The 22,672-nt window shown below is 46.6% G+C and overlaps 1 protein-coding gene across 4 annotated transcripts in view; it reads left to right on the forward strand.

Annotated features, from left to right (window-relative positions):
- ACLY (ATP citrate lyase) overlaps positions 1-21,933 on the forward strand; it is a 25,964-nt gene extending 4,031 nt beyond the window's left edge. Inside the window, exons 2-29 of one of the 4 annotated variants that reach the window (XM_086864306.1) lie at positions 2,724-2,893; positions 4,236-4,358; positions 5,360-5,422; positions 5,662-5,852; positions 6,775-6,854; positions 7,302-7,432; positions 8,778-8,896; positions 9,392-9,528; positions 9,922-9,983; positions 10,153-10,270; positions 10,401-10,555; positions 10,946-11,036; positions 11,440-11,469; positions 13,166-13,307; positions 15,052-15,220; positions 16,100-16,204; positions 16,434-16,630; positions 16,788-16,869; positions 17,189-17,299; positions 17,792-17,919; positions 18,112-18,205; positions 18,452-18,606; positions 18,954-19,104; positions 19,620-19,763; positions 19,946-20,059; positions 20,565-20,647; positions 20,872-20,948; positions 21,116-21,933. In XM_086864306.1, the coding sequence (XP_086720432.1) occupies positions 2,735-2,893; positions 4,236-4,358; positions 5,360-5,422; positions 5,662-5,852; positions 6,775-6,854; positions 7,302-7,432; positions 8,778-8,896; positions 9,392-9,528; positions 9,922-9,983; positions 10,153-10,270; positions 10,401-10,555; positions 10,946-11,036; positions 11,440-11,469; positions 13,166-13,307; positions 15,052-15,220; positions 16,100-16,204; positions 16,434-16,630; positions 16,788-16,869; positions 17,189-17,299; positions 17,792-17,919; positions 18,112-18,205; positions 18,452-18,606; positions 18,954-19,104; positions 19,620-19,763; positions 19,946-20,059; positions 20,565-20,647; positions 20,872-20,948; positions 21,116-21,210 (3,306 nt within the window). In that variant the 5' untranslated portion in view covers positions 2,724-2,734 and the 3' untranslated portion in view covers positions 21,211-21,933. Of the gene's footprint in view, positions 1-2,723; positions 2,894-4,235; positions 4,359-5,359; positions 5,423-5,661; positions 5,853-6,774; positions 6,855-7,301; positions 7,437-8,777; positions 8,897-9,391; positions 9,529-9,921; positions 9,984-10,152; positions 10,271-10,400; positions 10,556-10,945; positions 11,037-11,439; positions 11,470-13,165; positions 13,308-15,051; positions 15,221-16,099; positions 16,205-16,433; positions 16,631-16,787; positions 16,870-17,188; positions 17,300-17,791; positions 17,920-18,111; positions 18,206-18,451; positions 18,607-18,953; positions 19,105-19,619; positions 19,764-19,945; positions 20,060-20,564; positions 20,648-20,871; positions 20,949-21,115 lie in introns of all 4 variants that reach the window. The other 3 variants (XM_086864305.1, XM_086864307.1, XM_086864308.1) reach the window with 3 other exon arrangements.
- Positions 21,934-22,672: the final 739 nt, after the last annotated feature.

Here is a 22,672-nt window from a genome sequence, read left to right on the forward strand (position 1 = left end):
ACAGTGGAAAAACTGAGTGAGGGGCACAATTACAGACTTGCTAATGTTTAGGAAACATGAAACTTGGGCAGATAAGGTCAGAACTGCCTTATTCCTGCTGTTCTGTTGCCATGACACAAGGATGTTATTTTTCATCTACTGCTATTGTAAGAATTCTGTAGTTTCCTATCTTTACCCCAGCAGTGTTACTGTCAAAATGAGGTGATGAAGTTGTGAGGGAAACCAGGGGAGCAGCAGAATGGAGCAGCATAAAAAGACCAGAAATGGTTCTGAGAGAGGAACAGCTCTGCTTTGTGTCCCTCAGATTTAAGGAATTCCATGCATGTTGCTTGTTCCCAGTGAGGTTTTTTTACAGGACTATTCTTAATAAGACCTGAGGGACACCCTGGGTCCAGTTTCTTGGAACTGCAGGGTATTCATTGGCACAACCAGCATCAGCCTGAGTGGTTTCATTTGTAATTGTGGACTGAAGTTCTGCAGTGTTGTTCAGAGGCTCTGTGACACCCTGGAGAAATGACAAATACTTAGATTTCTGAAAGAAATATGTCTGCCATTTTCTTCTACCCATCTGCTTCTGCTGCAGTGAGATGTGACAGTGTTTCTCTGGGACAGGCCCTGAGCAGATTGTGGAGTTGATGGATTTCGAAGTGGATTAAAGCAGGAATATTGCAGCTCCCTCCCAGGCAGAACAAATGGTGGCTGCAGGTATTGTGGGAGCAGGGTTTGCTCTCAGAAACAGCTCTGCTTAAAGTACAAATTCCAATGGAAAGTTTTGGGCTCTGGAGTACAGATGAGCTGTGTGTGTGCAGCTGTGAGGCTGGGCAGCGTTGTGGTGCTTGTGGGAGCACATCTGGGTGTGCCTGCAGAATCAGGCTGGGGTGTTGGTTTGGGGTTTGGTGTCCTCTGGCTGCTCACAAGAGCTCCCCTCTTGTCAGGCCACCTTGGTTTTGGCACTGGGCTAATAAACTAACAGGGGCTGTTTCAGTAGGCAGTTAGGGACAAGTGTTTCTGGTGATAGGAATGGGGGTTGAGTCTGATGAAAGATGGGGTGCTGCAGAAACATTGCCCGATCCTGTTTTGAAATGGGATTAAATTGGAAGTTGAGCTGCAATCTGTTCAGGGTTTACACCAGAACTCTTTGAAAGTGAGCCTGCTGTTCTTTGTCTTTTGCCCTTGCTGTAGCTTTGCCTTTGTGGTTTTTAACCCTGGAATTGCATTTGAAAAGATGAAAGTGGCAAAGTTGACTGCTGGTCCTTAAGCACAGTTATCAGATTTCAGTAATGGCACATGCTCAGTCTGACCTGTTTGGTTTTGGAAGCTCAGGGAATGCAACCTGCCTCCTACTATTGTTGGGATGGACCAACCTCTTTCTGCTCTAGGGAGAGAAGTTCTTTATTTCTAATTATGGCTAGTTAATTGCTGCCTATTCTGTGTTTGCTTATAGGATGAATAGCCCAGATGATTACTAATGGTTATTACCCAGAAGACAGCACAAGAAATAACTGGAATTTGTTAACTGTTTCCCTCTGTGGGTCTCAAGTGGGGTATGAGGGCAGGTAGTCTTACTGAGCCATTCTGGTACTTGGCTGTCCAGGTGCTGAGATGGAATCTGAACTCCTCTTTTTTTATCTTGGTGCATCTCTGCTTTGCAGCTTTCCCAGAATCCATCCCAAGGGTGATTTTGCTTCCTGCCACACTGGCTGTGCTTGGGGAACAGTGGCATGACCCCAGTCAGTCAAAATGCAGGAGGAGCTGCTGCTTGAGCATCCCTGTCAGCAGTCTGACCCTTCAGACAGAGCAAACCCACTGGCTGATCACAGCACTCGGTTCTGATCCGTGCCACATGCAGACAGGGTCACTGAGATGAAGTATACTTTTAAATAAGTGTTTATGGCAGCTAAAAATAAATGTGTCTTTGACACCTATGACTTTTTTGCTGCCTGTCAAAAAGAATAGTTACACTCTTGGGGTCAGAAATCATTTCCTTACATCAGTTTGGAATATACTTGAAAAGAAAACTATCCATAGGAAATGGACTGAATTAGGACTTTTTCTTTAAAAAGAAAAAAAAAACCTAAAACAAGCTGTCTAACTTTAATCTTTTTTGTTGACTTGAGCATCTTATTCTGACAGATGTAAAAATCTTTCCAAGAAACCTGGTTCTTAAAACAGAAAAAACAATGATGTAAACCTATTCTAGTTTTGGTAATCCTGGCAGTGTTTTCCTTTCCCTTTAGAAAAGGGATGGGGATTGCTGATGTGCCTACAGTCAGGCTTGACTGGGAATGTGGGATGCCTTGGAGAAGTGAGTGGGAGGGAGGGGATCCCTCCTTGGAAATGCACCAGAAAAAGGGGTAGGTGGGTTACACCAGGAACAATCCTGGGGTGCTGCAACATTGGAGAGAGCTGGGCACTGCCCTGGATGTCAGGGAATGCTCCAAGCTGTGGGTTTGGGAAAGGCTTGGTGGGGGCTGGGACAAGCTGCAGGGATTCTGCCTTTCCCTGCAGACAAGGCAGGATGAAAATGGTGTGCATGGCAGGGGAATGGTGTAGAAGTTTTAAGCAGCATGAGTAGTTCCTGATTATCAGGGGAGTTTTATGATCTTATGTGTACTGTGAAGACTTTGGTTTGCTTTGGATTTGTGTTGAGCTGAGTGAAGTGAAGTTCTTGGCCAGAACAGGGCTCTGTTCCTAATGGATTTCTGTTTTTTTTTCTCATCCAGACTAGGTAGCCATGTCAGCCAAAGCCATCTCAGAGCAGACGGGGAAGGAGTTCTTGTACAAGTACATCAGCACATCCTCTGCCATCCAGAACCGCTTCAAGTATGCCCGGGTCACCCCAGACACGGACTGGGCACGGCTCACCCAGGACCACCCGTGGCTCCTGAGCGAGGTAAGGACAGGAACAGCAGGATCTGCCTTCCTGGAGCACCTGAGCACTGCTCCAGATCCTTCCTAAAGGACTGGTTGCTGTTGTTGCTCTGCCACAGTCACTCCTAACCCTGATGAAGAAACAAGCCTTGATTCAAGGCTCAGTATCACCTCATGGGGGGCTGATTATTCCTTTAAGACTGTGAAATACAGGAGCTGAGATAGCTCTGAACCAGTTGCTCATAATTACACAGAAGGTAGAGGAGGTTGATTCAGACAGAGATGTTGGTCCCTGTTCTCAAAGCCTTGCTCTCTGAAATCAGGGAGTGCTCTCTCTGTATCTGGCTTTAATGTCAAGTTAGGACACTGCTTAGTTTTCTTTAATCCAAGCAAAATGTCAGGGAAAACTTCTTTTTTAAAATTTTTCAGTGCAAAATCGTTTATCTCTGTATCTCATACCTTCACAGTTTCTTCAGAGAAAACATATCCAGAGCTCTTTTTATTAGCTGTCCAAGCTGGCTCCTTTCCAGTGGATAATTGTATTAAGTCATTGGCTGGAGAACATGAATGTCTCATAGTCCTTGACTGACTGACTGACTGATAGAAGCCCTGCACTAATTAGATGTTCCATGCTCAAGTGCCTGAATGAACTGCAGGAAGAGATCAGCAGTACTTCTAAAAGTCTTGCAGGAAGCCAGAAGGGAGAAAAAGGCCCGAGAGCATCCTAAGACAGGTTCTGTAAGGCTGGAAAGGGCTTCAGGGTCCAGCAGCAAGACCATGCTCAGTGTCCTGTACCGCAGCACAACGTGTTCTGACTCTTAAGTTGCTGAAATTCCAGGACATATCAGTGGTACAGGAGAATGGCACCCAGCTCTAGTTTGGTTTTTTTAAAAAAGATATTTGCAAGCTAGAGATGTGTGTAACCCAGGAGCAGCTATCAGTGGGTATCTCATGAAGAGCCACAGTCAGCTGGCTGAAATGTGCATGACCCTGGCACTAGCCAGTCTCACAAGCAAAGCGTAGTGACAGTAGGAGTTTGGGGGTTTTTTTGTGAGCAACTGTCTGTGTCTGTCATGGCTTTTACTGGGTTTTTTCATCAAAAACAGCCAGAACACTGTCACCTCTGATGTCTGCTCACAGCTGAGTAGAAACAAGGCAGCTTTTTTCAAAGTACAGTGTAAAAAAGCCCAAATTTGCAGGTGTGTTGTACCAGGAGCTGGATTTGCCAAGATTAAAGGAATTTTGCAAGGACGTGTGCTGTGCAGGGCTGATTTAAGTTTTTATTTCACTATCTGCACAGAACCACTCAACAAAAGTCACTTTCTAATGCTTCTTCCTTTAAATCTCTTGCCCAACCTTTGTAGCGTTTAGTGGTGAAGCCAGATCAGCTCATTAAGAGACGTGGGAAGCTTGGACTGGTTGGGATTAACCTCACTCTGGATCAGGTGAAGGCTTGGCTCAAGCAGCGCCTGGGCCAGGAAACCACGGTGAGTGCTTTGCTTTTGTTCCCAGGACAGTATAAAAGCTGTAAAATCACTGGTCCTCTACTGCAGGCAGCCCATGTGTTTTGGCTGATGAGTGAGTGTTACTTCAGGTCCTTATTTTAATTCAGTGCTGCCGAGTAATATTTATTTTCCTGGGAATGACAGTGCAGTGCTAATGATAATGAAGTGCCTGCCATCCTTGCTGCTGCGTGTTGGGAGCTGATGGAGTTGTGCTGCCTCAAGGAATTTATGCCTTTGGTCCTCCTGGGATTGATTTGCCTCCGGCTCCAAGCCGGTGCAGCAAGAATTGGGGAACAGCAGGAGCAGCATCGTGAGTGCTCCCCATTGGGAGAATGATGGGTGTGGAAGTTACTCCTTTAGCACAACACAGCAACCATATCTAAAGCAAGAACTGTGCCACAGACTGGGGCCCACTGGTGTCCCCAGAAGCCAGGAGTATCCCCTGGTGTCTGTTGAGCCTGGAAACGTGGGTTTGGATAACAGGAAAATGCCTACACAGAACAGTTCCTGGACCCATGAGAAGAGGCTAAAGGACTCTCTTGCTCTTCTGAGCTCCCTGATACCATTTCAGGGTGAACACTACTCTGATGCCTCTGCTCCTGCCACTAGCTCAGGAATTCCTCACTTCTGAATTTTCCACTACTCCAAGAGCAACTCACTACCCTTGTGTCTCACTGTGCTGAGCAGGGCCCAGTGACAGTGCTGTCTTTGGGACAGGAGAGGAGAGCAGCTGTCCTGGTGTAATTCTGATACCCCTCTGTCCTGGTAGGAATGGGAAAGGTGACCGATGCCTGTAACCAGATATATCCTGGGGATGCAGTTCAGTGCTGAATGCTGTGCTGGAAAGGGAGGAGTGGTTCCCCAGGAGGCATGGTGGAGAGGGAACAATCTTAGAGCAGTGCTGATTAATTCTCAAAGCTTTCCTTTTGCTGTCACAAATGTGCTGGACAAGTGGTTATGGGTGTTTTGTTTTCTGTCCCCAGATTGCTAATGCAAAAGGAATCCTAAAGAACTTTCTGATTGAACCCTTTGTCCCTCACAAACAGGTTAGTACACTGTTTAAGCTTTTAAATCTCTTTGGACTTGAATGTTTAACTGGATTGGTACAGTGGAGAGAGCAGAAGTTTGGGAGCTGACAGTGTTGCTGCACACCCCTGGGCACTGCTCCTTCTTGGGAAGCTTGACATTGGGCTCAGCTGCCCCAATCCCAGCTCTGGCACAAAAGCCTCTCTGGGGTCTTCCCTGGGTGTTGCTAATAAATGCTTGTCCCTGTTCTGTGGCACAGGAGGAGGAGTTCTATGTGTGCATATACGCTGCCCGTGAGGGAGACTATGTCCTCTTCCACCACGAAGGGGGTGTGGATGTGGGAGATGTGGATGCCAAAGCTCAGAAGCTGCTCGTGGCAGTGGATGAGAAGCTCAGTGAGTCGGATGTGAAGAAGCATCTCCTGCAGCATGCACCAGCTAACAAGAAGGAGTAAGTAGAGAGTTCTGGGGAGGACCAGCCATGCAGCATCTGCTCTTTTTTATCTCAATGCCACATCCCTCTATTTTCTTCACCCTGAAGGAAATGCTGCCCTTCTTGTGGCTCTCCAGAATATGCCATGCATCCTGAATCCTAGCTTTCTGACCTTATCTCAGCTGTCTGTAAAACCCAAAAATAAGATTTCATACTGCTAAGCCTTTACTTGGCAGCAGCACTTGTCAGCCAGCTTAGGTCTCAACCTGAGACTGGAGACATGTACTGAATTCTGATCCTTTGTGTCAGCATAGAAGTTTCCTTTGTTTAGTGAAATGGTGATGAGATGTGGCTCTGACTGCTAATTCAGAACTTCCCTCTCCCGTGCTCTGGCCTGATCTCTAAAGTTATTCTCCTGTTCTTCCTTCTGCAAGCTTATCTGTAGATCTCAGGGCTTCTGCATCTCCCTCAATTAGATGCCCATACCTAGTTAGCCTAATATGAGTCATGATTTTTCCACAGCACAGTCCTTGCTGACATTGTGCAGTACTGAAGGGTGAAGGAGCCCATCACTCCACCAGTTCACTGCAGCCTCCTCTCCATCACAAAGCTCAGATCTGACAAAGATGGGTATCAACAGGGAGGCAACGATGTGCTTCTGTCTTGTGGGGAGATAAATCAGACTGCACAGCTCTGACAGTTGTGAGCAACTGTGTCCTCAACAGAGTTTGGTGGAGGGTAATTAAGATGAGTCATCAAGGTCTTCCTTCCTTGAGTCATCCATCACCCAGGCTCCATCCAGAGAAGATGAATGAGAATGAAAGAAATTGATGCCAAGTAGATTTGCAGATTGCCACTAACACCAATGAACAGAGCAGGCTGTACTTAGATTTGGCTGCTTTCTTTAACTTGTATTACTTTTTTTCCTCTTTTTTTACAGAATCTTGGCCAGCTTCATCTGTGGCCTGTTCAACTTTTATGAAGATCTGTATTTTACGTACCTCGAGATCAATCCATTAGGTAATAGATATTTTTGGAAGCAGAACTTTCTGTTCTGAAATACTGAAATGTGTTCTTGATCCCTCCTTTGGTTCTGTAATTCACAACAGCACCAGGTGCCATGTGCAGAAGTATGGAAGTAGCAGAGATGTCTTTGAGCTGTTCATTCAGTGAATTAAAAATGAGGAAATGAAAAATTCCCTTGAAGGGAATGTTAAGGCAGAACTGAAGAATGTAAAGATTGCATTGTTAAAACAAAACAGCCCCTGAGTCAGAGCCTGGCCCATGCCCACAGTTACTGGTTAATTCCTCAGGGAACTTGCTTGAGGCTGGTCAATACTGCCCGATGTCATGGGAAACAGCAGTCACCCAACTTTTGCAATGATGTCTGTGTGGTACCAGATGTTGGAGTAAATCTGTAATGTGTCTCTGTAAACCCAGAGCTAATTGTGATGTTTTTCACTGCAGTGGTGACTCAGGATGGTGTTTACATCCTTGATTTGGCTGCGAAGATTGACGCGACGGCAGACTACATCTGCAAAGTGAAATGGGGGGATGTGGAGTTCCCCCCTCCTTTTGGCAGGGAAGCTTACCCTGAGGCAAGTGACAGCTGGAATTCCTTTATTGTGTCCTGAATTCATCATTCCTTGTATGCCCATGGCATTGCTGTTTCCAGTGGTTTTGTTGCTGTGTCTAGAGCATCTTGGCAGTGCTGTCCATGATAACCTGTGCACAGGTAGCTGTAGTCCTAGGACTGCTCAGAATCACACTCTGAGCTGCAGGTGCTTCCCAGCTCTATTCTGGTCAGTTCTTTAATTCAGAATTGACTTTTTTTTAGTGGAGGCCAATATTTAACTTTCCTCAGCTGTGTGATAGAGCTCTGTGCCTGTGCAGAACTTCCTTTTGTGGTTCCTGCCCATGTTGCTCCCCTCAGCATCACTGTTTTCCTCTGGGAGCTGATGTTCCCTCAGTGTTTCAGTGACAGTTCTAAGAGCAGAGCAGCAGCTGTGTGCAAATGCTGCATCCAAGTGTGAATCCAGAGAAAATAATCATAATTTCTGAAACTTTTAAGTAAGAAGATGTTAATACACCAGTTTTTGCAAAAAGTGATGACAAGATGAGGGCTGCAGGCATCACTTTGTTATAAAGCTAGCAGTGCCTGTTCCCTCTCCAAATTCCTGGGTCTGTACATCTGTACTGCTGATGCATAAGCACTGCTCCAGACATAGGTCCCAGCAGCTTCAGAGGCTGTTGGAAGTAGAGCTCTCTCCTTAATTATTCTGTTACTTATTTCAGGGGTCTGTGCTTCTCTGTCCAAAAGGATTTCTGTCCTGACTTCTTCATTTTAATGATTATAATTATGCTTCAGTTGGAAGGTTTTTGTACTGTGGCCAGGAAATCCATTTAGCTGTTCCTTTCCATGTAGCTTGCTGGATGCCAACACTCCAACTCAAATTGCTCTTAAAAGGATTAATTCAGGTTTTGTCTCTGAATCATCCCTCTCCCAGTCCCTGGGAAGGTTGTTATGGCAGAGTCTTTGCTGAGAATGTTAATGAACTCTGATGAAGTGCTGCTCAGCAGCCTGGCACACTGGGCTGCAGGAGCACCACGTTGAGCCAAATTACAGCTCTCAATGATTATATTCCTGGCTCCAGCACAGCCAGAGTGGTCACCATGGGTGAGATGATTTTTAGATTTCCTCAGGTCTCAGTCTCAGCCAAGGCCAGAACAGACTTAACAGTTCTGTTCAGATTTTGTGACTGTTGTGTGATGGAGCTGGGCCTCTGTCCTTGACAAACGCTGTGTTTGCAGCTCTGCTGTCCCGTAGCTGTAGCTGATGGGGTGTGATTGCTCTGTGTGTCCAAATGCCCCCAGCACTATGAGCCCTTGGGATGGAAAAGGCAGATGCAGGAGGAAGCTGAGGTTGTGCTGCTCTCTCTGCAGGAAGCCTACATTGCTGATCTGGATGCCAAGAGTGGGGCTAGCCTGAAGCTTACGATCCTGAACCCCAAAGGCAGGATCTGGACCATGGTGGCTGGTGGTGGTGCTTCAGTGGTGTACAGGTAATGGAAGTGAGGTTTCCAGAGGGCAAGGATTTCAGGTGCTGGGAGAACATAATTGCTGCAGTCTCTGGGAAGTAGACTCTCCTAAAGCTGTTTTTCCTCTACTGTGACTGTTGGGGATGTCTTGAGAGTGTCTTGAAGATACTGTACAGATTTTTCACCAGGCTATGGAACATATGGAACACCTAGGCAGTTTAATTTTGGAAGGGTTAGATAGTTTCCTGTAGAGGTGCAGTTCCTTTCTGACTTAAAAAGAAACAAGCTGGCTGGAGGCTGTTGTGGTAATATGATTTTTGTAGTGATTACTAAGTTTGTATCTGGGGAGCATGACAAGATTGTGACTGGCACTAAGAGAAGAGCAGCTTAGTTTTCAGCAGACAACACTGTCCCTCTCTTAAGAGTCCCGCTTCTCCAGGGATTTGGAACACTTTAGGAACTTTATAGTGACTCAAACAATAACTAATCTCTTAAGTAACTGCTTTTTTTTGTTGTTAGTGACACCATTTGTGACCTGGGGGGTGTGAATGAACTGGCAAACTACGGGGAGTACTCAGGAGCCCCAAGTGAGCAGCAGACCTATGACTATGCTAAAACCATCCTCTCCCTCATGACCCGAGAGAAGCACCCAGAAGGTAAGGGAGATGCTGCAATTCCAAGCTGTGAAGCTGTGTCTGGCACAAAAAGCTGGACAAATCTGGGCTGTTACTATGCTTGGCCTTCCCTGACAGAGCTTTCAGTGTACTGCTGCCTTCTGAAGGAGTCAGGGCTGGATTTCTGTCAGCTCTTGCTTCAAAGAGAGGACTTGTGGTTTTCCATGGGGCCTGAGAGATCTTTATCAAACTTTTTTGCTTGGTACAAAGCTCTTATCTTCCAGGCTCTACTAAACTCAACTGCTTTAGGGTTTTTTTTCTACTAAATACAGCTGGTTACTCTGCAACCTTGCTTCACTTTGTCCTTAACAGCTTCTTGATCTTGGAGTGCTCTGCTCCTGAAATGGTTTTACTTACCTGTGTTTCTTCCCCCAGGGAAGATCCTGATTATTGGAGGTAGCATTGCAAACTTCACCAATGTAGCAGCCACCTTCAAAGTAAGTGACCAGTCTCAAACATCAGCAAACACACAGTTGTCAGCCCCCAGCCCTTCTTCCCAATTCCATGTTTGACTGAGGCTCATAGTCCATCTCTTCCAGGAGTTCCTGAGATGATGGGACGGGGTAAATGTCCACCTGGGTCACCTGTCCTGTGTGTTTCTTTTAGGGCATTGTAAGAGCAATTAAGGATTACCAAGGCCCTCTGAAGGAGCATGAGGTGAGGATCTTTGTACGAAGAGGAGGCCCGAATTACCAGGAAGGGTTACGTGTCATGGGAGAAGTCGGTAAGGACCGAGCTTGTCCTGAAGTTTTTTTCTTGTATCCTGCTTTCTGCTGAGCTTCCTCAAGGTTAAATGCTTCACTCTGGTAGAGCTTTCCCCTGAGGAGGCTGACTGCTCTTGTGTATTTCCACAGGGAAGACCACAGGGATCCCCATCCATGTGTTTGGCACGGAGACCCACATGACTGCAATCGTGGGCATGGCACTGGGCCACCGGCCCATCCCCAACCAGCCGCCCGCCGCAGCCCACACCGCCAACTTCCTCCTCAACGCCAGTGGCAGCCCCTCGGTGAGTTCTTCCTCACTGTGAAGGGGTCATGGCTGAGGAGCCTCATGAAGGCAGCTGCCCCTGTCCAAACAGGCTGGAAACACATTTTGGGCCACTAGTGTATTTGTAGGAAGCTTTAGGAAAACAAACATTCCCGGTGCAGTTTATCGGGAGAGGCCACCCCAATGCTCATCTCACTTGTGCAGAAAATGTGGCCTCTCAAAGCTGATGATGTGACTGTTGAACCTACTGGGTCATTCAGTTTTCTGTCTCTTGATGAAATGGTCCTATCTGAAAACTCGTTTTCTTTGTAGCAGACCAGTGTAGCCAAAGTGAGGCCACCTCCTCCTCTGTGCTCCAGGCCATACCTGAAGCACTGTCCCTCACTGATTTGGCTTCTGAATCTTTCAGACTCCAGCACCAAGCAGAACTGCCTCCTTCTCTGAGTCCAAACCAGATGGCATTGCTCCAGCTAAGAAGGCAAAACCAACAGCACCTCTTGGTAAGTCCAGCCCTGTGAGTGCTGCTGGCAATGCTCTGCTGTTCCCAAAGGCAGGATGGGCATGAGACAAATGCTTTTGTTTCTGGATATAAAGGGAAGCAGTTTTGTGGTACCTGCCTATCTTTGTCTTGTGTAGTTAAGTGGTTTAGCAGCTCACTTGTGCCATGAGCTCATACACATGACTAGTCAGAGTTGGTCTGATCTGGGATATTCAGGAACAGCACAACGTGAGGAAGTACAGTTAGAGGGCTCAAGTCTGCTTGTTTTTTAACAAGAGCAAAGCCAAATGCCCCGAGTGCTGTGGAGAGAAGGACTGCTGCAGCACCTGCCTGGGTGCCTGGCCAGCAGGCTGGCAGCAGCCAGCTCTGTCATACCATTGCATGAGTGATTCTCTCTTTAACAGATTCAATCCCAGCCTCGAGATCTGGTTCAGGTAGGACCTGTGTGACCAGCTGAATGTGCCTGGCCTTGCTGGCAGCTGATGTTTTTAGTTCTTGGTTTTGTTGCTGTTTTTTCTCTCCAAAAGTTTGCTGTGTTGTCTGGTCCTTTCCTCCTGCCCAGCATATTTAGCTGTCACCATGTAAACTTCTCATCTGGTTTTTCAAGTGCAGATCACATATGCCTCTGCACAAATACTTCCTATTTCTGGGGGAGAGAGGGCCAGGTCTCAAACAAACTTTGTTTTTTCTTCCTGTCCCCTGCACAATCATCATAGAAGAGCAGCCCGAGGCACACTGTGAAAAGCTCTGTTCCCTTTGCTTTTCAAAAGGAGGGGTCACTAATTGTGACCAGTAACTGGTATCTTGTTTCAAAGGGAAAGTAGTGCAGGAGCCCTGGTTATCAGGTTTGGAAAGTACAGAAAAGTCACAAATTAACTAAATGTTGCCTTAACAGTCCAGCAAACCATTAAAGTTTGTGCTCAGTAATTTTATAGGGACTTTAAGACTACTGGGCTTTGTGCTGTGTGAGAATAAAGTGCTGAACTGGGAGCAAAGAGTTTCAAGTTACCTCCCTTATCATGAGGAAGGACAGTAGAAGAGGAATTCTTGGATTGTTGCTTACATGCTCTCAGACAAACATAATTGCCTCTCTGGGTCTGCATTTTGGTGTTCCTGGGAACACTCGTGTTACCCTCCCTTGCAGGCACCTGCAAGATAAACAGAATATTCAGTTCCTTAATGGCAAGTCATGTTGCAGTGAATCTGAACTGTGAGTGTGTAGGGCTGGAGAGAAAGGACTAATTTTTTTGTTGAAGCCAGAGTTTAATCCCTAATCCTGTTTAATTCCTAATGCTGTTTACCTTTGATCCAAATCCAGAAAGAACTCAGCAGTAGCCCAAGTTGGCATCAGCATGTGGATCAGCTCTGAGTTTTCACAAGTTTTAAAATTAATTCTGCCTGGAGTCAGAAGGAGAGACTCAATGTTGTGCTGTGACAAGTGGTGTAAATAGACTTTAAGCCAAGAGTCCATCCTCACTGGCTGAACTGTTGCTTTTCCTGTGACTCTGTCCCCTGAAGCCAAGTTTTGGGCCATATATAAATGCTTGGAGCCATCAAGTTTGTGTTGGATTCTGATTGTTAAAAAAAAAACAAAACATGAGTATGTTTAGCTCCTTTATTTTCTTTGTTCTCCCACTGTTTCCTGCCTTTTTAAAAAAAAATTTCCTATCATTCTACTGTGATGCCTTGAGCAGCCTCCCATGGTTTGCCCAGACTGTGGGCTATATGCAAATAAATATATTAAATTCAATGCTCTCTTCAACTTTGCATAAGAAAACTGGGAGAAATATGAAAGGCTCCTGAGAGGAGAGGCAGAGGCAGTTTTCACTTCTCTCCTGTACCAGCTCCCTCCTGTGATTCACTTGCCCAGTTAGTGAACCCCAAAACCTGGCTGTTGTGTTCAGAATCCAGGGAAGGGGTTTTGCTGCTTCATCTACAGTTTTTTCCGCAATTTGGACAGTGTGGCTACTCCATCCTGCAAACTGCAGTTCGTCTCCTGGCTTCAGTTTGGAGGGGGGGAATACACTCATCCAGGAGCCTCAGGCAGGCATTTGGCAAAGCTGCAGTTTGTGTCTTGCTCAGGTGTACAGTTTGAAGATGGCTTGTTTTTTTTTCCCTCTCTCTGAGCAGGTAAAGCCACAGCACTGTTCAGCCGGCACACCAAGGCAATCGTGTGGGGGATGCAGACCCGGGCTGTCCAAGGAATGCTGGACTTTGATTATATTTGCTCCCGGGATGAACCCTCAGTGGCTGCCATGGTTTATCCGTTCACGTAAGTAGCCTGTGCCTGCTTTTCCATTTCCCTCTAACTCTTCTGTGACCTTCCTCGTCTCTCAGCCTCTGTGGTTCTTTAGTGGAGCTCTGCCCTGGTGTCCATCCCTGCTGGAACACCTTCTCCTCTGCTCCCTTCCACCCCTGGGTTGGCTTTGTAGGCTGCTTTCTTCAACCATTGATTTCTGGCTGCGCTGTTGAAACAGCTTAATGTTCACCACAGAACTGAAGTTCCACTTCATGTGCATTTAAAAGAAGTCCAAATTCTATTCTTCACTCAGTGAGTAAGGCAGGTGTGACTGCCTGGGCTTTCTTTCCAGCCCCCTGGCTCAGCAAAGGCAGGCAGGCTGTGTAAGGCTTCTTCCACTCACCTGCTCTTGGCTGTGTGCTTGTCTGAGACACCTTGATTTGTGCCTGCAGCAGCAGGAATTACCCATCCAAATATTATCCAGAATTTTAGCAGCTCTGCTGACAAACCAAAGCAGGTATATAGCCAAACAAAATTTAAAGAAAGTAAGATCTTGTTCATATTCTTTCCAAGAGCAGCAGTGGTTTCTTAGCAGGCGGGAGGAAGCCTGTGGATCCCTCAGTAGGATAGAGAGTTCCCTTGTGGTGTTTACCCTGTTTTACTCATCTCTACAGGGATGAGAGATGCTATTGGGTGTTCATGAGCTTTTTTATTGTACCTCCTCAGTGTGGGGATATCCCTGTGGGACAGGGCAAGTAGGGAGAAGGGAAACAGCAGCTGCTGCTTCCAGTACAGTGAAGTGGGAGCCCAGAGCCAGGCAGGAGCCTTGCTTCACTCCCGTGGTATTTACAGGCATCTTGGAGAGCTGATGTCTAATCAACCTCTGTCCTGCAGAGAATTTCTCCTCTTGACATTTAAGACCTTGTACTGTTATTCTGCAGCTCTGATGGTAATTGCAGTTCTGTAATAACTTCTCAGCAAGTGCAAACCTCGGGGTACTGAGTGCAGGCACACCCATGTCTGTAGGTGAGTGGCAGCCTCTGGCAGTGCTGCACTTGATTAAGGATGAAAAAGCAATAGGGATTGAAGTTTAAGGCTAACTGTAATTATCTGATTCTGCTTGACCTTTTGGAGGGAGCCAGGCTAGAAAAACCTGGAATGTTCTGTCACGAATGCACTGGCATGGGAGCATAGCCAGTGTCCACACACTTGAATGATGCCCAGACTTCACTGCAGTTCCACTCAGAGCATCTAGTGTGTATGAAATACCAACAGTGAAACCTTCCCAGGTGCTTCCCCTCCAGTGCCTGTGGGATGGGCAGAGTCCTGCTGTAGCAGGATTGGGCAGCTGACTGGCCCTCCTATTGCTGTCCTGGCTATTCACCACTGGTTTCCTGTTCCCCCAGTCCAGTGTTAGCACCAGCCCAGTGACACAGCTTTGCACACCTCTCATTCATTACTCTTTCTGTGCCTCATTCTGTCTTCCAGCTTGGAGTAGAGTTAAGGCTCTGGTAACTTCACTGTGGGAGAGCTTATTCATCTTGCTGGATGCCTCTGTCCCCATTAGCCCGTCTCCTTCCATACGCTGCTCTGTCCTATTCTCTGAAGAACCTTCTGCTGTCATATGGTCCCTCCCCAGACACGCTCACGTGCTCGTGTCTCAGTCAGTCTCAGGGGCTGAGAATGGGGTTTGTAAACTCCTCTGTCTGCATGCGCTGTGCCCCTTTGCCTTTCCAGCAGCCTTAAGGTCAGGGCTTTTCTATCTTCTCTTCCACAGTGGTGACCACAGACAGAAGTTCTACTGGGGCCACAAAGAAATCCTGATCCCAGTCTACAAGAACATGTCAGATGCCATGAGGAAGCACCCAGAGGTGGATGTTCTCATCAACTTTGCGTCCCTGCGCTCTGCCTATGACAGCACTATCGAAACCATGAATTATCCCCAGGTGAGTGCAGGATCCAGAAGAAGCCCAAATGAAGAAGGAAGGCCCTGTCAGCAGGGCACTGATGTTTCTTAAACCATGTTGGCATTGGGAAATTGTCTTGGTCTTCTGACTTAGCAGATAACCCCCTGTTCAGACCCCTTGCAGAATGTAAGGAAGATGCTGGGGGCCCCTGGCAAATCCTAATGCTGGACTTGGAATTTGTTTAAGAGGAAACCGGTGCCTCTTGGTTAGCAGTAACTAATTCAGGCTGACTGTACTACAGTGCTGCTCTGATGTGCAAGTGTGGCATTTAGGTAAAACCTTACAAAAGAAAGACCTTGTAAAATCATGGCTTAGGCCTATTTCTTTGGCTAAGTATAGCTAATAGCTGACCTGAGAAGTATCTGTGAGAATGAGTCTGTCAACCTGCACCCATGAGAAAGGAATCTGCCCCTATGTCAAGAAAGATTCTACCCATGTGAAACATTTTCTTTCAAGGAGACAAATATGTAAACATCGTTAGAGAGAAAAGTTTGTGACTTGTGTACACTAGCAAATACTAACCAATGAACTGAGTTACAGTAAGTTGCCAACCAGTTAGAATTAAACACAATACCTTCTGGTAACCATATAAATGTGAGCTGTGAAGAATAAAGATTGGCTGGCTATTGTGGAAGAAGAAACAGGTGTCTTTGTCCATCCTTACTGCGACATGCAAGGGGGAGAAAATTCCCTGACCAGAGCATTGAGCCTGTTGTGGAGATCATGGCAGAATGCAGATTCATGCATTTGGCCTTCCTGGATGAGAGTGCGCAGAGTGACTTCCCAGTTACGACCTCCCAGGGGCCTGATAAGGGGCTGCTCTGTGAGGTACCAATGGTTTTCTTTCTCTTGCTGCAGATCCGCACCATTGCCATTATTGCCGAGGGCATTCCAGAGGCCCTGACACGCAAACTGATCAAGACAGCTGATAAAAAGGGAGTCACCATCATTGGGCCTGCAACTGTAAGTACTGATTGCCACCTTCTCCTGTCTTTCTTAACCTTCAAATCAGCTTTCTCAGCTGGATGGAGTGTATTCTATAATCCACTTGGTCTTTAGTCATAGGAAGTCTCTCATCATAAAGTCTTTGCCATCCTTTCTCTCTACAAATGTAGGCAAGGCTGCCTTACACAAGTGCTCTACAGTTTCATTATTTTAAAGGGCTTTGCACCTTTCTCTTCTTGTCTTACAGGTTGGTGGGATTAAGCCAGGTTGCTTTAAAATAGGCAACACAGGAGGCATGTTGGATAACATCTTGGCATCGAAGCTGTACCGTCCTGGCAGCGTGGCCTACGTGTCCCGCTCTGGAGGGATGTCCAATGAGCTCAACAACATCATCTCCCGAACCACTGACGGGGTCTATGAGGGGGTGGCCATCGGAGGAGACAGGTACGAGTTGGCAGCTTTTTGGTAGGCACTGGTTTTTGAGTTGGTCAACAGAGGAATTGTTGGTAATTTGGAGAAGGAGCAGCATGTTGGGTGTTAATTTTTCTTTTAGAAAAGGATATGAAATAAATTTCTACTGTTTCCCTTGTATTGCACACAGATATCCTGGTTCAACTTTTATGGATCATGTCTTGCGTTATCAGGATACTCCAGGAGTGAAGATGATTGTAGTACTGGGGGAGGTGAGTGAGACCACTTCACTATCTGAGAAATACCCGTGGTTTTTGCTTTGGGAGCATCTGACCTGGTTGCAAGGATGCTAAATAGCAGATACTTCTACTGTTCTTGAATTTTCCAAATTTTATTTCTTGCTGCTTTCATAAAAAGAAATTTAATGTATTCCTTGGGCAAGCATAGTTTTCCCTATTAAAAAGAAAAAATAAAAATTAGAAGGTTCTGAGATGTCAGCCATTTTTCTGTGCTCCCGGCAATGCTTCTGTGTGTGTCTTGGAGCTGGTTTTATCAAAAGTGCAGCTTGGAACCATTTCTCTCTCCCTGCAGATCGGAGGCACAGAAGAGTACAAGATCTGCAGGGGCATTAAAGAAGGCCGGATCACCAAGCCAGTGGTGTGCTGGTGCATTGGTACCTGTGCCACCATGTTCTCCTCAGAGGTACAGGCAAAAATGGGGACAAATGCATAAAATAAGGATATATCCACAACAGGAAGAAAAACTGCACTCATTGTACCTAAACCTTCTAGAACTGGCAATAATGACTTTAATGTGCAAAAGTTCATAAATATAAATGATAAAGATATCTTGCGCTTCTATAGTTCTGTCACAGGAAGTTTCCAGGGGATTCTGCTTAATTGTGAAGGGACCCCAAAGATGCCAGGGAAAGCTGTCTTTTCCTGGGGTAGGGATGGCAAAGATCTGAAGTGGGGCAGTTTAGGGAGGCAGAACATGAATATGAATGAATGAGCCTGGAGGGATTCTAGATCAGAATATCCCTGTGATTGTCTTGCTGTCTCTGACTGCAAATAGAAGTTTTGGGAGCTCAGAGGAGACTGATGTGCAGCCACTGGTGTTCCCAGTCAAGGCTCTGTTCTGTTGCACTCTCTGCAGGTAACAGTCTGTATTCCTTAGTGCTCTCTCTTTTTGTAGGTACAGTTTGGCCATGCAGGAGCTTGTGCCAACCAGGCTTCTGAAACTGCTGTAGCAAAGAACCAAGCCTTAAAGGAAGCTGGAGTGTTTGTTCCCCGGAGTTTCGATGAGCTGGGAGAGGTCATTCAGTAAGTCACACTCACAGGGCACCTTCAGCAGTGGACAAAAGCTGTCAGGGCACTAATTCTGGCCTGATAGGGAGTATATTTCTGCTTAAGGAAAGCAACTTCTACTCGTTGTGGGGTTTTAAAGTCTAGGTTAGATCACCTCACCTGGATCTCTTAGAAGTACCAAAGTTACTAAATGGATTCTCTCCCTAGGTCTGTGTACCAGGATCTTGTGGCCAAAAGAGTGATTGAACCAGCTGAAGAAGTGCCTCCCCCAACTGTGCCAATGGATTACTCCTGGGCAAGGGTGAGTTGTGCTGGTTTACCTGCTTTTGGGTTTCTTGCAATCAGATGGAGCACTGGCTGTCATTCTGGATGCCACGTTGTGCTTTGTAGTGTTACTTGTGAGCTGCTGACTGTGCTGGTTCTGGGCTGTGGAAGCTGCTCTGAGGGGGGCAAGCCTGAGGCTTTGCTGTTTGCTCACTCTGCCCTGTGCTGCCCCTCTCTGCTGGTGTGGTTTGTTTAACATCCTGTCTTTGCACTGCAATTCCAGGAGCTGGGACTGATTCGCAAACCAGCTTCCTTCATGACCAGCATCTGTGATGAGCGAGGACAGGAGCTGATCTATGCTGGAATGCCCATCACCGAGGTCTTCAAAGAGGAGATGGGAATTGGAGGCGTTCTAGGCCTGCTCTGGTTTCAGAGGAGGTGAGGCGGCTCTTGTGAAAGCTTGCAGATGGTTGAAGTTTTTCTTGTTTATTAATAGACTTTTAAGCCAAAAAAGTAACTCCAGGATTCCTTTGGGAAGGTAGATTCACTGGAATGCCATTTGTGTAGTCCCTCCATGACACCATGTCAGCATTCTGGGTTGTATACAATATGTTTTAATGTCAGGATAAGGTTTTCCATGAATCTTGTGGTGCATTGAGGAAATTATTCTAGGCATGATTTTCACTCTGTGACTACTTGTGTAGTGTGACTTGAGTCTCTCAACTCTGGGATTTTACAAGCATTTGTATTTGTGTTGTGTCCCTGACTGATGTGTCTGTGCCCAGGTTACCCAGGTATGCCTGCCAGTTCATTGAGATGTGCCTGATGGTGACAGCAGACCATGGGCCGGCCGTGTCTGGAGCCCACAACACCATTGTCTGTGCCAGGGCTGGCAAAGATCTGGTTTCAAGCCTCACTTCAGGCCTTCTTACTATTGTGAGTACCTGATATTCAGGAGGTTTAGCTTTGTTACTCGTTAATCTTCTAGGTATTATTACTACTAATTTTTGGATTGGTTGCAGTCACAGACTAGTGGTTGTGTCTACTCACACTTTGAATTTCAACTCTAATAGTTTGATGCTCCCTGTTTCAAATCTGGTCCATTTTTCCAGTAAGCCAGACTAGTTTGTCTCCTTCGAGTCTAGAAATATTTTTGTAGCAGCCAAATTGCTGTCAGTGTTGACTCTATTTGGTTGCTCGAGCTCTGACAAGAGTTACTAAAACAGACACTGGATTGTGTTGCATTTTCCCTCACGCTGTCTCTAGCAGAGATGCACTGGCTCCAAATTGGCACTCGTGTGAGAGATAAGCAGATTCTTTCTCTCGGGTGCCTGCCCAACTCTAATGTCATGAATGCCAGAGACCAGGAGGGGTGGATGGGGAGATAATCTTGGGTTTGTATCTTAATTGTGGAGTCCTTTGATGTAATTGCCTTTGTGTCCTGCACCCAGGGTGACCGGTTTGGGGGAGCACTTGATGCTGCAGCCAAAATGTTCAGCAAAGCTTTTGACAGTGGGATTATCCCCATGGAATTTGTGAATAAGATGAAGAAAGAAGGGAAGCTGATCATGGGCATTGGACACCGAGTGAAATCAGTAAGAAAACAGTATTAGGACAAACTTGGAGGGATTTTTAGGGATGGGTGGGGGAGAGCAAAAACAAAAGAAAGGAAAATCAGCAAGTTTCAGAGGCAGCTGTTGACCAAATTCTCCCCAAATCTACAAAGAGTATCAGTAAGAGGCAACATCATTGACTGGAATGTGCTCTGAACTTGCAGATAAACAACCCTGACATGAGAGTTCAGATTCTCAAGGACTACGTGAAGCAGCACTTCCCAGCCACTCCGCTGCTGGACTACGCACTTGAAGTAGAAAAAATCACAACTTCCAAGGTGAAAGGCGCAGGCATTGAACTGCCCTGGGCACTGGTTCTCATGGGAGGAAAAGTGACTGGAGCTTAGCTGTATTTTCAGTGCAGTGCTTCATAAATTCTTGATGGAGATTGTCTGGGGTAGAGTTGAGGGGCAAGTACAGCTGCAGTTTGGAAAGGCTGAAGGCATTTGGCTACCAGGAAAGTGCTGAATGAGCCAAAACATCATCTCTGTGGCCACTGTCTGCACTGGCACTGCTGGGTGTAAATCTGAGGCTGTTGGCACATGCAGTGGCCTGTGACAGGGAACTTCTGGGGGTTGTTGACCCAATGGACCCCTTGTTTGGGGCTGGTTTTCTAGCATTCCCATTAAGTGTAGCTCTTGCTCAGGCTGCTGAACAGCCTTTCCATCATTGGGTTGGTGTGTCCCCAGCTATGGGCTGTTCTCAAATCACCAGTGTAAGGTGCCAAGTGAACACCATTTGCACTGTTGACATCTTTATTGAGGTATGTTTTATTTCCTGCAGAAACCAAACCTTATCCTGAATGTAGATGGCTTTATTGGAGTGGCCTTTGTTGACGTGCTCAGGAATTGTGGCTCTTTCACACGGTGAGTGAGAGGGGGCTATTCTTAGATCCTGGTTCTATGAAGCTGCACTGCCAGCTTCTGAGAGGCAGAATTCTATGACACTGGGAAGGAAACATAGCCTGGCCTGGCTTTTGGAGGCAGAAAAGTGTCAGGGGAATTTGTGTTGGTTCAGGTGGCAGCCCATCTGAGATTGATTCCTTAAATAGATGATTACCAGTAGCCATTTATTTTCCTTTGTTTTGCAGGGAAGAAGCAGATGAGTATATTGATATAGGAGCTCTCAATGGCATCTTTGTACTGGGCAGGAGTATGGGATTCATTGGTGAGTTTGCCATGTCCTCCCTGCCCCTTCCCTCCTCCTGGGGCTGCCCTGCCCCAGGAACACCAGACAAACCTGAAACCTAGGGGGGATTCAGTGCACTCTAGAAATCCAACTCAAGACTAAGAGGAGGGATGGGAATTTTGTAACATGAACCACTCCTCTTTCAGGACACTACCTGGACCAGAAGAGATTGAAGCAGGGTCTGTACCGTCACCCCTGGGATGACATATCCTACATCCTACCGGAGCACATGACCATGTGAGAAGCTGGTGTTGCCTTGGAATGCACCAGGACAGAAGCCTGGCCAGGGGACAGCCACAGTGGGACTGTGATTTATAAAGATGATTGTTGGGACAGAGACGTCAAGCTGCCTGGTCAAACTGTGCAAAGCGACTGTTTTATAAGGATAGAAACTTACTCTAATAAAACCAAAACTTGTGCTATTCCCTCTGTTACCTGCTGTATTTAATACTGTCTCACACTTATTTTTTCTATTCTCATTTCATTTTGTTTCCAGAAGTGATTTAGGGTTTGTGGGGCAGAGTTTGGCTCATAGGTATGCCTTACTGAACCTAACTCTGGTAACAAGCTGTACGTTTCCCATGAGGGGAACGTGCCTATCATTCCCATAAGCCATGACTTTGCATTTTTTTGTCGTTCATTGTTTTTCAATTTGTTTACCATGTTCTTATCCTTGGTCTGGCTGTACCTGAATCCTGGGACCACTGCTGATGTATAACCAATGTTAATCAAGCTGGTGTAGTAATTTAAAGTGTAAAGTTGTAACATACTGCTGTGAAAACTGTGAAATCCCTGTACTCCAGTGTCTGTATTTATGCAAATGACCTCTCCTTTCCTCTGACTGCTGCTCTGTGCGCTGTCACTCATGTGATCTGCAGCTGCAAAAATATCTCAGTAATAATTTCAGTGTCCTCCTTGTCTGTGTATTGTAACCAAACGCAAATAAATACACATTACTAATTTATTCCTTTTCCATGTGTGGCTTCTATAAGTTGTCCCTAAACAGTGTCTAAGGGGATGTGTGACAAGTTGTCATTTAACAAAATAACAATTACTCATAAATTGAGCATCTGCAATCAAACTGCCTACAGGCTTTCCCTTGCCTGTTTCAGTGTAGGTCAAAAAGATAAAATTTAGTAGAGCATAAGCAGAAGCACATAAAGTAGCTGTGATTGATACAGCATTATACAAGAGTTAGTGAATTGCACTATGTGTATAGCAAACATGAGCTAAGTACCTCACTGCATACCTGTATGCCATGAAGTGAGAATTCCTAATTGCTGAGAGGGCATGGGGAAGAAGAAAATAATGAGGGTTGCCTGAAGCTCCGAGTGGAACGGGGTCTGGGTCTGGTCCGTGACACCCGAGCTCCCCGATGGCAGACCGGGAGCACTGGGCTGCCCCCACGCCAGGGAAGCTGAGGGGATGTGGGGTCCGGAGGGCTCCGAGCTGAGGGGATGGAGATCCGGGGGTGTCCCGAGTTGAGGGAACGCGTGGTCCCGAGGGATCTGGGCTGAGGGGATGGAGATCTGGGGATGTCCCGGCCTGAGGGGATGCGGGGTCCGGAGGGCTCCGGGCTGAGGGGATGGAGATCCGGGGGTGGCCCGGCCTGAGAGGATGCGGGGTCCGGAGGGCTCCGGGCTGAGGGGATGGAGATCCGGGGGTGGCCCGGCCTGAGGGGATGCGGGGTCCGGAGGGCTCCG

The sequence above is a fragment of the Cyanistes caeruleus genome, chromosome 27 (assembly GCF_971803275.1).
Source record: "Cyanistes caeruleus chromosome 27, bCyaCae1.hap1.1, whole genome shotgun sequence".
Lineage (NCBI taxonomy): Eukaryota > Metazoa > Chordata > Aves > Passeriformes > Paridae > Cyanistes > Cyanistes caeruleus.